At 47.3% G+C, this 14,241-nt stretch overlaps 1 protein-coding gene across 9 annotated transcripts in view; it reads left to right on the forward strand.

Moving 5' to 3' along the window:
* Nucleotides 1-14,241, forward strand: part of Mical2 (microtubule associated monooxygenase, calponin and LIM domain containing 2) — a 191,101-nt gene that overhangs the window by 97,924 nt on the left and 78,936 nt on the right. For 5 of the 9 annotated variants that reach the window (XM_076550354.1, XM_076550370.1, XM_006978600.4 and 2 more), the window contains exons 13-18: nt 775-922; nt 1,775-1,974; nt 2,257-2,363; nt 8,021-8,089; nt 11,746-11,889; nt 13,238-13,363. In XM_076550354.1, coding sequence (XP_076406469.1) covers nt 775-922; nt 1,775-1,974; nt 2,257-2,363; nt 8,021-8,089; nt 11,746-11,889; nt 13,238-13,363 — 794 coding nt within the window. The remainder of the gene's footprint in view (nt 1-774; nt 923-1,774; nt 1,975-2,256; nt 2,364-8,020; nt 8,090-11,745; nt 11,890-13,237; nt 13,364-14,241) is intronic. The other 4 variants (XM_076550361.1, XM_076550364.1, XM_076550366.1 and 1 more) reach the window with 1 other exon arrangement.

The following is a 14,241-nucleotide window of genomic DNA, read 5'->3' on the forward strand; positions in this document are numbered from 1 at the left end:
GGGCTGATCTTTCTTTGCCTCTTGTTTCTGGGATGAGTGTCCTGTCTCCCCAGCAGCTAAGCAACAGATTCCTGGGGCTCCCCCACCCCCACCCCGCCCTGTCTCCTTATCTTCCTATTCCTGACACAACACTGCCACAGAGTGGGCTCAGAGCCAGGGGAAGGATGGTTCAATGAGTAACTCCCCAACAAGCCCCTTCTCTCAGGCCCCTCTCCTCTGCTACCCAGAGACACTCCAGCTACCTCTGTGTGCCTCTCTCTCCCTTCCCTGCACACAGCCCATGCGCAGCTGCTGGGAAGCACGGTTGACAGTCGTAAACTTTTATCGTCACACAAGCGTGGCAGGCTCCCCACATTCTCTGCTCTCACCCCATCCTCTTTTCCTGGAACGCCTCTGTCTGATGAATTCCTAGACACTCTTCAGTAGCCAGCTCAAATGTACATCCCCAGACACTTTCTCTAGAGAGTTCTCCTCGCTGGGCCAGCCAGCAGCAAACCTGGTCATAAGCACCTCTATCCACGACAGCCCCATGTCATTAGTGTCACCCAATAGATGCAGGGTCTGTGTTCCCAGCCTCCAAGCCTGGACCCTAGCCACAGTGGACCACAAGGACAGCGTGCTTCCTGCTGACCCAGACCCTGTGCGGTGACCATCAGTGCAACTTCTGTGCCATCCACTCTTCCTGGCTCCCAGCCCTGTTGGCAGTGGGAGTGATGCTCAGGCTGAACTCTCTGAAATTCCTACAGAGCCTCACTGCCTACCTCTTCCCTACAGAGTCAGACATCCGGCCTAACAAGCTCTTAACCTGGTGCCAGCAGCAGACCGAGGGGTACCAGCACGTCCATGTCACCGACCTGACCACATCCTGGCGCAGTGGTCTGGCTCTGTGTGCCATCATCCACCGCTTCCGGCCAGAGCTGATGTGAGTGTGGACCCTGGACACAAAGGACCCCGGCCTTTTCTGGGTGGAGACCCCCAACCTGGCTTAGTATTTCTCTCTGCACGTTCTGGTTGGGTGGTTTTCTAAAACTTGCTTTTCCCTTGTTTGGACAGCAACATGTTTGCCCTGTGTCCCTGGTACCTGACGGTCAGCACAGGGTCAGTGGCTACATCTCAACACTTGGCCCCCAACCCTAACAGCCACATTTTGGAAACTGAGCATAGGTCTCAAAGCCCCACCCCCCAGGAGAGGAAGTAGAAGAGAGACCTACTCAGCCAAAGAAGTATTTTTTGACACTCTGATTCATCAGATCATTTCTAGAATCTTCTAAAGCTTCTTTGTATGTTGGCAAAATGGTATTGCCAACTGGAAAGTGAGATGACATTCTAGAAACCCTTCGTGATGATAAAAGAAAAATACCTATTGACGTGGGGAGCAGCACAGACCCCCATCTACATACAAACCCTTCCTAAAAGGCTGATGGAAACCTACCAACGTCATCTAGCCATGAGGAGATGGGAATCTCATCTCCACATGATACATATAATTTGATTGGTTTGAGAAAAGATCCTGTTACTATAGCAATTAAAATGAAAAATGAGGGAAAGAAGTAATTAAAGTAACTCCTACATTTTCCAAAGGGAGTAAATCATTTTCTGACGTTTCAGGCTAGGTCAGTGGTGTAATCATGATTCATTCCCTTCATGAGCAAGGCGTGTTCCAGGGCTGGAGGTTGGGGCTCAATGGGGCTGGAGCATCATCAGCCCACAGTGCTTCTTATGGGCTCAGTGCACCCTGGCTCACCCTGAACTTCCCCTGGTGTTCGTCCTCCAGCAACTTTGACTCACTGAATGAAGACGACACAGTGGAGAACAATCAGCTGGCATTTGATGTGGCCAAGCGTGAGTTTGGGATCCTGCCTGTGACTACAGGAAAAGAGATGGCGTCTACTCAGGAGCCCGACAAACTCAGCATGGTCATGTACCTCTCCAAGTTCTATGAGCTCTTCCGGGGCACCCCGCTGAGACCCATGGGTAAGCATGTCTAGTCTCTAGTGCCATCCCTGTCCTCCAGTCTGATCTGGCTGGTATGTCTACCCTGCATCTTCAAGACATCTTTGACTCAGAGGCCAAACAAGGGTGACTACCCTTGAAGAGATGCAGTGGCCTCCCCACACCCTCAGCCATTTAAGGTTTATAAAGGTTGGGGTGAGGGAATTATTCTAGAAGAGCCCTGATACAAGGACACCCATAGGTTACAACATCACCACCTGGGCCCTGGATCCCAATTTCAATGTTGCTTTTACTTCTCAACAGATTCTTGGCGTAAAAACTATGGAGAATATGCTGACTTCGGCTTGGGCAAATCATTCATTCCTAATAACTATCTCAACCTCACATTTCCCAGGAAGAGGACCCCACGGGTAAGTTTTAGGCTGGCCTTTTGTTTCTTCCTCGCTGCAGATGATGGGGGAAGAGGAAGGAGAATTTCATGTCTGGGCCCTCCTACATCAATATCAGTCAAGAAAAATGCCCCAGACTTGTCTACATTAGGCCAATCTCATGGAGGCATTTCCTCAGTTGAAGTTTCCTCTTCCTGGTGACTCTAGTTTGTACCACATTGACAAACACTAACTAGCACAAGTCCAGGGCATAGTGAGCTTCTAGAACTTTCAAGATTTATAGAACCTTTAGTGTTCGTGACTTTTTCACAGTACTCCCAGGTCAGGAAAAAAAAATGCCTATTGTTCTGTTCCCTAAGCAGTTAAGTCCAAATAATCAGTATTTTTCAAGATGTCTGACAGATGACACTGAGTGTCCTGCCATTCCTCTGGGTTCACTCTGGTGTTGTGGGATGCTTAGCTACACAGTTTGGGAACCACAGGACTGAAGAATAATTACCATAATTACCATTTTATTCATGATGTCCAACTTATAGCCTTAAGGTAGAAGTATACCCCCAGAATAGCTATGAATATAGCCTAACACAAAATTGTGAGCTTGATTCAAACATGATAAAGACATTGTTTTTTAGATCAGGTCCCACTATGTAGACCAGGCTGGCCTCACACCTAACAGAGATCTGCCTGCCTCTGTCCCCCCTCCACTGGGATTCAAAGTATACCCTATCCTGGATGAGACTTTTTATGGCAATTTTTTGTAACTCAATTATGCATTTCTCGAGTGTGAACTTTGTAAATGACAGCATTGTCTCACAATTGCACAAAATCAGTAAGCATATGTTCTCACAACCTCTGAATTTAATGTGTGGTATAAGACAATTCACTTCATCCAGTGTGGCCCAGAGAAGCTGAAAACTGGATAGCCTTGATTTCAACCATCTTGCATCTCAATGGGAGATGGAATGTCCTTACACGGTTACAGATATAAGCCAGGGCCCAGGGAGGCTACGTGGCTTGCCAAGGTCGCACACTACTGAGTTATACTTGATTGCTTTGCCCCCTGCACTGCCTTTGTTCATCAAAAAGGCGTTTGTTGTGTATCCAGTAACCGAGCATGCTGAAGTGATGTTAGTTGGGAGGCAGTGAGAAGACCGAGTGGGGTCCCACACCAGATGCTGAGAACCACACACGCATCCTTATCTATCTGTGATGGCTCTGCCTCTGTCATGCCACACAGGTATTGGTACAATCAGGCACATGCCCTGCCAGCAGTGAGCTTGTGCACACTTAGGGAATACAAATTTAGGTTCGATCATGCCTGGACCATTCTGTCCCATAGCCCACCTGGCCAACAATGCCTGCAACCTTGATACAGGCGTCAGTATTCATCCTCCTCACTATCCCTCCCTGGTGTTTCTCCAGCTTCCAGAGAAATAGCCTACCATGCCCACCTGTCCATCCCTCCACAGTGCTCCATCTCATCATCCAGAGGCATCACTGCCCCTGCTGAGGCAGTCCTAACAATCTCTCCCTCCAGGTTTGAATCCTAAAGATTCAATTCTTCTGTCTCCTCTCCTCTTACCTTACTGACAACATTCAGATCTCAGCAAGACATACCAACTTCAAGCAAAATGAAGGCATTTTCTCCACTAGGGCCGTGCTTTGAGGGAGAGTACTTCACTCAGGATTGCTAAGTAATGAAGACTGGGTGGGTGGCCCATGCATGAGAAAGGAAGGCTAGGGATTGTGTTTCTCTCTTTAGAGTCTTTGTTGTGCGTCTGCAGTCTGCCTGTGATCCCGGTCAGCACCTAAACATTCCTTAGTATAGGATGAACGTTCTTGGGAGTTCCTAAATTATTTTCACCATGCAAGGAGGTGGCATCTATGGCTACATTTTTCAGCCTCTTGCCTTTCTGTATTCACACAGATCTGCACATACTCTTATCTGTGCTCCTTTGGACTCTCCTAGACCTCCCACTCCTGGACAATGTCAGTTATTGTGGGTACTGCCATCCATCATTGTCCTTGTTAAATGATTTGCACATGAAGGTACCTTGGATTTGTCTCCTCTTAAGCTCATTTCTTGTGAGATAACACATAAATCCATTTCCTGCTGTAGAATGCCCATGCCAAAGGTCAGCTGGCCAGCTTCTGCACTACCAGCACTGGTTCCTGCAAGAGATGGAGTTGCACAGCATGACTCTTCTGTGTGTGGTCTAGAGCCCACTGAACCTTGAGCTTTCTGCACAGATACTTTTTCAGAGAGACAAAGGTGTTTTTTAAAAGTACCTCTTCTATTTATCTAGCCTGATTGCCACCTATCCATTTACCCTTCTATCTATACAGCAGTCCATTCACCCATCCATCCATCATCCATCCATCCATATATCTACCCATCAGCCCATTCACCCACCCACACATCTACCTATCTATCCTTCCATCCATCCATCCATTTATCTATCCATCAGTCCATTCACCCACCTACCCACCTATCTATCCACCCACCACAAATCTATCCATCACCTACCTACCTAACCACCCACCCATCCATCCACCCACCTATACATACATCCTTGGGAGGAAGGATGGGAACAAAGTGTCCTTGCAATGTAGTGGGTAGGGAAACTTCGACTTGGAGATGTTAAATTTTAATAAGTTATACAGGTATTATCAAAATAAGAACTAGAATTCATATGTTTAAAATTCTGTTACTATAGCATTAACACTTGTACAGCAATGTGCAGTTTAAGAAGTGTTTAACATTCTGTGATTCCAAGCTCATGAGTAGATGGTGTTAGACTCTTTCCTATAAGTGAGGACAATGAAGTCAAAGTAGCTAGGTGATTTTCTGAACGTCACTAGCCACAGCCTAGCACCTGAACCTGTGATTCCTTGAAGAAAGAGCTTGTCTGCCAGTGTCACTGGCCATCTTTTCAAATATCAAAGCTGATAACCAACCCAACCAGATCTAAATTCCTCCAGGGTTAGGCTAGACCAGATAACTAAATATAAATGTTGTTTGCATTGAGCCAAAACAGCTCAGGATGTGTGGGGACATGGCTGTCTTCAGCTAGTCAGATTAATTATCAGACTAACGATGGGTGGCATTGGTTGTTTTGTAAAGAGGGAAACCATTTAGTTTAATAAATGGCTTTTGGCATATCAACTCTTTCAAATCCTTGGAAAATCATGATAAGAAAATGTTCCTAGGGTGAAAGAGCTGGAAACATTCATAGGAAGAGAACGTAAGCCATTTGTTTATTCTATGTTCCCTCAGCCTGGCCATGAGAAATATTTGGTTTATCCTTATGCTTCTGGTTCTTTGTCAAGTATAATAAAGTCCAGAGTGATTAGAGCCTTCTTGTGAAGTGTATTTTCGTTTATGTTTTAACAATCTCATACATGTATGTAATATATTTTTATCACCCTTGTTCCCATAGAAGCCCCTCTTCTCCCCACCAGTGCCCTCAGACTTCCATGTGTGAGTGTCTGTGCCCATGTCCCACTGAGTTTAACTAGGCTCACTAGCATGAGCATAGGTGGAGGTCATTTAGCCACGCATAACAATTTACCAGTTGCTACTCAAGGAAATGGCTCTGGGCTAAGGTCTTGGGTCAATATTTGGCTTCCAATGAGAAAAATAAATAATTAAATCTCTACATTTTCATTTTCTTAGACTTTTGTTTTGACCTGAATCCCAATAGTACTTTTCATTGGGGAAAGTAAACATGGTTTGGATGTGTGTATGTGGTTAACCTTTCCATGTAGACGCATTTTATTTCCCAGGGTCACCGTGGAGGCATCTAAGATGCAAAGGTTGCCCCCTGGTACTGCGTTTATTCTCCCAGGATTAAGGATCTTCTTAGGAGCTGCTGACTGGGCCCACCACCCTGGAGTGCATTTTGTGAGCCCTTAAGTTACATTTCTGAATGGGGTCTAGCCAGGCTCCAATTGTTTGAACAGTCCCACCCTAGGCTGTCAAGTTTAAGGGGAAGAGTAGGATGTATTGCTCTTTGTGAGAAAAGCCAAGTCCTCATTGAAAGTAGAAACAAAAACACAAAGAGAGCCCTCAGATTATGCACGAAGCTTTCTTGTTGATGGGACATTCTGTACTTTCACAGCTCTGGTCTCTGGGCCTAAGTGGCATTCACAGTCAGTGGAACTGGGAGCCCAAACAGTTGGTGCCTCTAAAACCCAACATTGTTGGAAATAAGGTCATCTGTTTCTCTTGGTGTCTGTCCAGCATTTAGACTGGGATTATTTCCATTCAGAAAACAGTGATTTATGAGAAGCTGAAGGAGATGTTGAAGGGAGGCAGGGCCCTTTGATCTGCTCTTTTATGGTGTCTTGGTCAAATTTTCGAACAAATATCCAGGACTAAACTGTTGTTGGTCTTTCTTTTAATGGGATTGGTGAACCTGGCATCTATGTGTGTGTGTGGTGTGTGCAGTGTGTGTGTTGTGTGTATGTGGTATTTGTGTGTGTGTGTGTGTGTGTGTGTGTGTGTGTGTGTGTGTGTGTGTGAGGGTGTTTATTGGACTTAAGTGATGCACAGTAGACTCTGTGCTGGGGTTCCAAGACAGTTGTTTCAGAGTATCCAGGCATGAAAGGACCCTTCTAGGGCTAGGCAGCACTATGCTTGGGCCTGGATGGGTGTTAGGCCTGGGTGTGCAGTAAGCCTGTGGCACTTCTTCCAGCATTTATGATGTCTGAAAGGCTGGGATATGATGTGGACCTGCCATGGAGGAAGTCAGAGTATAGGAGAGTCCATGCAGATGGGATACGTGCTCTGTGGGATGTGACTCCAGACTCCAACAGGAGAGAACTGTTGGGAGGAGGTCCAAAACACTGGAAGTTGGTAGTTAAGATGTCTGTCCTTAGGAAATAGAGCTATTCTGAGCTCAAAGATGCATGTGGAGAAGATATAGCACTCCGCCTCCTCTCCCACCCCAGGCCATGGTGACAGCTCAGTCTTTACACCCCTCCTCATCTGCCTAGGCCAGCCTGATAGGCCTTGGTAGATTGTTCGGATTCGGTCAGTGGGGGCTGCACTGTGAGGGGTTATCAGGATAGCTAGGTAATATACTATGAAAGGGAATGTGTCTATTAAAAGTTATAGTGAATGAGGGAGTCGGTAAATCTGAACCATCCCTGGCAAGCTGGACATTCAATCTCTAGTCCTCAGGTTGGAGCTAATGTTTATTTGAAATGAGTTAAATCTTATAATGGTACCTGGATTGCAGGCTTAATTTGACACCAAAGCCCAGGACAGCTCACTCAAGTCCTGAGAATGCTCTCTGCAGGGTGAACCTGTCCCACCTCTTCATGGGAGGTCCAGGGAACAAAGACAGTCAGGGAGTTCCCTCCCATAAGGCAGCAAACACAGAGGGCACCCCCGGACCTGGCTCTGACCTCAGGCACATGATTAACCCCCTCCAAGCACACAGCCACTGTAATAGAAATGATGCGTGCCCTGCTTGTGTGACAGGATTTCTGAGACAGAGTAGAAGCACGCCCCACTATGCCTGGCTGTAACTCCATGGCAGCACTTTCGTGCAGGGCCATCTATTCCCATGTCTACCATTCGGCTGACAGCCGTAGACAAGCATGCATCCTGTGCTTCCAGTTCCAACAGTGTCCGTGGCCCTGAGCTCACCCTGTTTCCTTGACCATTGCAGGTAGACACCCAGACTGAAGAGAACGACATGAATAAGAGGAGACGACAGGGCGTCAACAACCTGGAAGAGGTATGTATGCAGCCGGGCGGTGGTGGCACATGCCTTTAATCCCAACACTCGGGAGGCAGAGCCAGGCGGATCTCTGTGAGTTCAAGGCTAGTCTGGTCTACAGAGCGAGATCCCGGACAGGCACCAAAACTACACAGAGAAACCCTCTTGAAACACCAAAAAAAAAAAAAAAAGAATATATGCCTGGGCTCAGTTGATACAAAGCCCATGTCCTGAGGGCCAGTGGCTTTGGGTATGCTTAGCTGTGTCTCTAGTCCTGGTCCCATTTTGTTTTTTCTCTCATGAACCACTGGGATCCAGGCTCAGTTTGATCACCTTACTATAAAACCTTGCAGGATGAAACCTCCCTGGGGTGAGGGCTACAGCTCTCAAATGTGCCAATGCATCCAAAATGTTTGAGCTTTGACGGGTTCTTAGATTAATAGGATGACATAGATAGCATAGTTAATTAATATGGAGTTACTAATTATAGTAAGCAGGAAAGAGACCCCAGCAGGCCTGCTCTCTTCACTTGTTGCTGCTTTTTTCTTCGGTACTTGGAGTCTTTAAGAAAAAACGTTGAGTGCCCGTGAGTGCCACCCTATGGTAAAGGGAGAAAAGTGTAGGAGATAGTGTCCAAGTCTAGAACCTGCCTCTGCAAATGTGAGCAGAAGGAGGGCGTGCAGTCTACTTTAGTGAAACAATTTAAAGAGGCATAAGATATGCACCTCATTTCATTTTACTTGTGCATGTGTGTGTACATGCTGGAGGGTAATCATGCACCTTGTATGCATGTGAGTGTGTGTACATGCTGGAGGGTAATCATGCACCTTGTATGCATGTGAGTGTGTGTACATGCTGGAGGGTAATCATGCACCTTGTATGCATATGAGTGTGTGTACATGCTGGAGGGTAATCATGCACCTTGTATGCCTGTGAGTGTGTACATGTCGGAGGGTAATCATGCACCTTGTATGCATGTGAGTGTGTGTACATGTCAGAGGGTAATCATGCACTTTGTATACATATGAGTGTGTGTACATGCTGGAGGGTAATAATGCACTTTGTATGCCTGTGAGTGTGTGCACATGCTGGAGGGTAATCATGCACCTTGTATGCATATGAGTGTGTGCACATGCTGGAGGGTAATCATGCACCTTGTATGCATATGAGTGTGTGTACATGCTGGAGGGTAATCATGCACCTTGTATGCCTGTGAGTGTGTGTACATGCTGGAGGGTAATCATGCATCTTGTATGCCTGTGAAGGTCAGAGACTGGTGTCAAGCATCTTTCTTGTTTGCACTCCACCTTATTTTGGGGGGACAGGGTCTCACACTGAAATGATAGCTCATCTATTAGGCTGGACTGGATGGCCAGTGAGCCTCAGGGATCAGCCTGCCTCCACTTCCCACTGCCAAGGCTATGGACACATTCCACTGCACCCAGCTTTTTATTGGGGCTATTGGGGGACCTGAGTTTAGGTCTTCATGTTTTATATGCCAGTCACTTTACCAGCTAAGCCATCTCCCCAGCCCTGTACTTCATTTTTCAAAGCCACCCTAATTCTGCAAAAGGAAGCTTGCATATGCTAATGAGGTGTGGATGCCAGTTTTAGCTAGGCTACAGGCTGATGTCAAAGATGACTCAGAGGCACATGGGATAATTCATAAACTATATTGGTGCTTGTTCCCAGGACTTATAAGAGACTTACTGCATCTTCCGTGTGGTTGAAGAGGTTTTATTGCTGTAGTTTGTAAAACATTATTGTTCATGCCTCAGACTTGTTCTACTTCCCATCAGTGAGCTGTCAATCAAGCCAGGAGCCCACCATGATAGAGTGCAGCTGCCCACCATTTACCATATTTTCTGATAAAAGAAAATCTGGAGTTCACATCACATCTTACAGTGTGAATATGCTCACTACTCTCATCTGAATCGTTTCCAGAGCTTTGGGGTCGATCCCATCAAGAACTATGGCTTCAGGGGCTAGAGAAAGTTGAGCAGTTAAGCAAGCTCATTGCTGTTCCAGAGAACCTGAGTTCAGTTCCTAGCACCCACATCAGGTAGCTCTCAACTGCCTAAAACTGCAGCTCTGGGGAAATCCAATGCCCTCTTCTGGCCTCCACAGACACCCATGTGCATCACACACACACACACACACACACACACACACACACACACACACGTTTAAAAAATGAAAATGAAAGAGAAATGCACACCCTGGTGCCCTGACTCAGTGAATCAAATCTGGTTTTGAAAAGGGAGCCGAGTTTATTGGTGCGGTGGTGACTGTGTGGCCCGCTGTTCTCGCCCACTTTGATTTTGTGCAAACAGTGTTCACTCAGTAGATTTCATCCTCCCCTTGTGTGTCCATGTCCAAGCCACACTTCATCTGCTAAAGCAGGGAGTGGTTCTCCATTGTGTGCTCGTCCAGCATGTGACTACACTGTGCGTACACAGCCCCCTCCCCGGGGCTTCTTCTCTTTGGGATCTTATTTTTAAAAGCAGTCAACTTGAGCTTGTGTCTTCCCACGCATCTCTTCTGAATGAACACATCTTTCCCATGTCAAGAAAGCAGTTCCTGTGGGGAAGACTCATTGATCCTTCAGTGGCTTGACCACCCACTTGGCACAGTACCCCTCTGTAAGATTTGAGATGTATGGGAGAAGATGCCATGGAACAGGAAAAGACATGTTAGGAAAATACTAGAATTTTTCAAATTTTACTAGTGAGTAGATGAGTGAGATGGAACTCAGTTTTATAAACCATCGTAACCAAGCTTCCTATCACTCCTCATAAGTCTTATTACCATCATGCATCCCAGTAAGATGGATGTGAAGGGCCCTTCATCCCTGTGCCCTGAATCCCTAGAACCTCCGGTCCCAGGCTAATTGTGAGAGCATGTCAGACCAACAAGACTGAGATCTTTTTATAAAACAGCTGCCAAGTGCCCTTCAGAAGAGTCAGAGCCAAGGAAGATAGTGAAATTGCCAGAGATTGGAGGAGACTAAGGAGACGGGATGAATAAATGTGTGGGATCCTGGATGGGAGCCTGGAACAGAAGAGGGTGGAAACGGAAAAACTGATGCAATCCAAACAGCCCCTGGTCCAGTTCGCAGTATTATGCCAGCGTCCGTTCCCTGGCTTTGATAACAGTGCTGTGATAATTCCTGAAGCTACTTCAAAGTGGCTGGGGGAGGCATGCTCGAGAGCAAGCTGTACTTCTTTGTACCTTCTGTGTAAATCTAACACTATTTCTGAATTATTTTTTCTTTAGAGATTGGAGTTGTGGGCGAAGTTGGGAAAGGGAATACAGAGGAGCAAAAAGCCTACAGCCTGTGCTTAGGATATCCTAACTCTCCTCACACACTCTCTGTTTGCTTCTCAGCCAAAATTATGTATTTTGGAAACTATTTTATATAACACTTCTCTATTAGAACTGGTTTTGGTTTTGTTTTGTTTTGTTTTTTGCAATAACCTCTTGAAGTAAGACACTCCTCCCATTTTGTAGATGGGGCAAATTCAAAGACATGAATCGCCTAGGTCCAGGGCTGAGAGGGAGAAAGACTTCAGACTCTAACTGCCGGGTTCCCAAGCCTTGTGGCCATCCTTTAGACACTGAGGGCCCTGCGTCCTAAGGATCTTGTATCCAGTGTGCTGATTTAATCTTTGCAGCTGCCGGCCTTCTCCAGCCGTAGCTTGGGCTCCAGTCAAGAGTGCGCTAGAGAAGGCGGCAATCAGAACAAAGTCAAGTCCATGGCCAACCAGCTGCTAGCCAAGTTTGAGGAGAACACACGGAACTCTGCAGCCCTGAAACAGGTAAGGCTATCATATGGTCCCTGGACCTACTCCACCAGTGGCAGAACCCTGCTGGGCTAAAGTTCGCCACCTTGGTCTGACCAAAAAAAAAAAAAAAAACCTTCAGCCTCCTGGTTATACAATAGCAGACTTTTCCATGGGGTCAGATAGTAACTCATTTCTACTTTGGAGTCATACTGTCCTGTTAGAACATTTAGGCCTCCATACTGGATCCCTCAACAAATAAGGGTGATAGCATTCCAGTAAAAACCTGTTTACAGAAACAGGCCCCTGGATTAGGCCTGTGAGTCACGGTTTGCTGGTGTCCATCTTACAGTAATTAAATCCATTTCCTAATTTGGCTTTGCACTCAAATCATGATTTGTAGCCAGTCTGAGATGGGACAACTCAAGTTGAGAGGCTGTGTGGGAGAATCCTGCCCACGTCCATGGTGAGATGATGCATCCTGACCAGAGGTGCTGACTCAGATAACTGCAAGGTCTTAACCCACTTCCTCGGTGTTCCCTGGTGCCTCTCCTCTCCCCACACCAGACAGGCCCTGCAGGATGCCTGTGTTTGACCAGGGCAGGCTGGCTGCTGTGGTTCAGGCTGCAGAGTCCTCTGCCCCACAGAGTCTGTGATCTTAGCTTGGTTCCTCTTCACTGCATTTGGATGGATGTTGTCCTACTATGATACGTTGTCATATCACAAAACTCTGGGGTCAGATTCCCCTTGTCTATGGTGGACGCTGGTCCCATGACAAAATTGAGCTCATTTGGCAGGGGTGTGCGGGGGAGGTGGGAGTGGCCAGTCTCTACCCTGGTTAACTTTAGAGGCAAACATGAAAGGCTCCTTGGTCTTGGGGTTAGCCACACCTCTTCTGAATAACTAACCTTCCCTAGGAAGTGGATTTTTTTTTTACAAAAGGGCAATTTTCTTGAGTCCTGTCTTTGTCTAAACAGTTTCCACAGTCCTTTCTGAACACCTGGCTCTGTTCATTTGGCCTGGACATCTCTGTCCTGGAGTGGGCAAGAAGGTCTCTGTTTCCAGAAGGACTGTGCTGGCCACCCTAGCCTGGTGTAGGCTGGCACTGATGGCCCAGAGCCCTGTGTTTAAGCCAAAAGCAAGGCCTGTGGGATTCACACGTTGTCCCAGAGCAGACTTGTCCATCCACATGCTTGTAGAGCCAGGGATCCAGTTTCCAAGCCAGCCAGCCTTGCAGGAACCTAGCCAACACCATCTCTGCTCCTCCACACGGTGGCGTCTTCTAGTCCTTGCTGCGCCTCTGCCCACTCCACATGCCTTTCTCACTGGCCTTTTCTTTCCTGTCTCCTGGGGCTGCTTCTCTGGACTGCCTTTCTCCTCCCAGGACTGCCGCCGGCTCTCAGGCACAGGTAAGCCTGTCTTGTGCTCTGCCTCTCGCCCTCCTGGTACCTCTCGCTGCCCCAAGCTGGAGGAGTCAACTCCCAAGCTTCCACCTCCTCTGAAAAGGCAGGTAGGGCTCTTTCCAGTGGATACTATTTGGTAAAGCCAGAGGGAGGGGACTTTGAACCAAAGGGTGGGATCCATGGCTCCCTCCGGCCTCGATATGTGACTGATTGTAGAGTCCCTATGCATGCGGACACAGTTCAAGGTCACTATCCTTATGGATAAGAACGACTACATAGACAGCACCTGAAGTCCATGCCACTGGTCCCTCAGCCCATCACAGGTGTTACCCAGCCAACCATGCATACACTTGATGCTGTTGCTTGAAGGAAAAGTAAACAACTCCATGTGGCCACTTTGGAGAATTCCCATGCTATGCTTTATAGAGGGGCTAGTGAATAAGCTGATTTCCAAGTTATTGAAAGAAGCAATGGTAGAATGAACGGGCTCAGGGGTTGGAGTGGGGGCTTGTGACTACACCCACTGAGAGAGTGAGGCTGAGGCATGGTAAAGGCCTTTCCAGATGTCTGACCAGCCAGAGCCTGCATGGTGAGACTGTGGCTTATCCCATCCCTGGCTTGGAATCTGGACAGAGTCAGGATGATGAGTGTCCACAAATTCCAGGGTCATCTGGTCAGCACTGGGTGTTGTATGTTGGGTACCAGAGGTGGACAGCAGTAGGTGCAGGTCTGATGCAGCAACTGTGTGACCGTGTGCATACCAGTCTCACAAGGAGGTGTTTAAGGTATTCCCGTGTCTCCTGCATACTCAGGTCAATCACATTCCCTAATGGGTCAGACCCTCTTTAAGGTGTCCTAGGCAGTCTCAGAACAGAGATATGCACAGGGACCAGGGTTGTAGAGGTTTGACTGGAGGGCTCTTAGGCGAGCCAGGACTGAGTACTCCGGATACCAATACAGGTGCAGAAGTTCCTTCTCCGCCCAG

Source organism: Peromyscus maniculatus, chromosome 1 (genome assembly GCF_049852395.1).
Source record: "Peromyscus maniculatus bairdii isolate BWxNUB_F1_BW_parent chromosome 1, HU_Pman_BW_mat_3.1, whole genome shotgun sequence".
In the NCBI taxonomy this organism is placed as follows: Eukaryota; Metazoa; Chordata; class Mammalia; order Rodentia; family Cricetidae; genus Peromyscus; species Peromyscus maniculatus.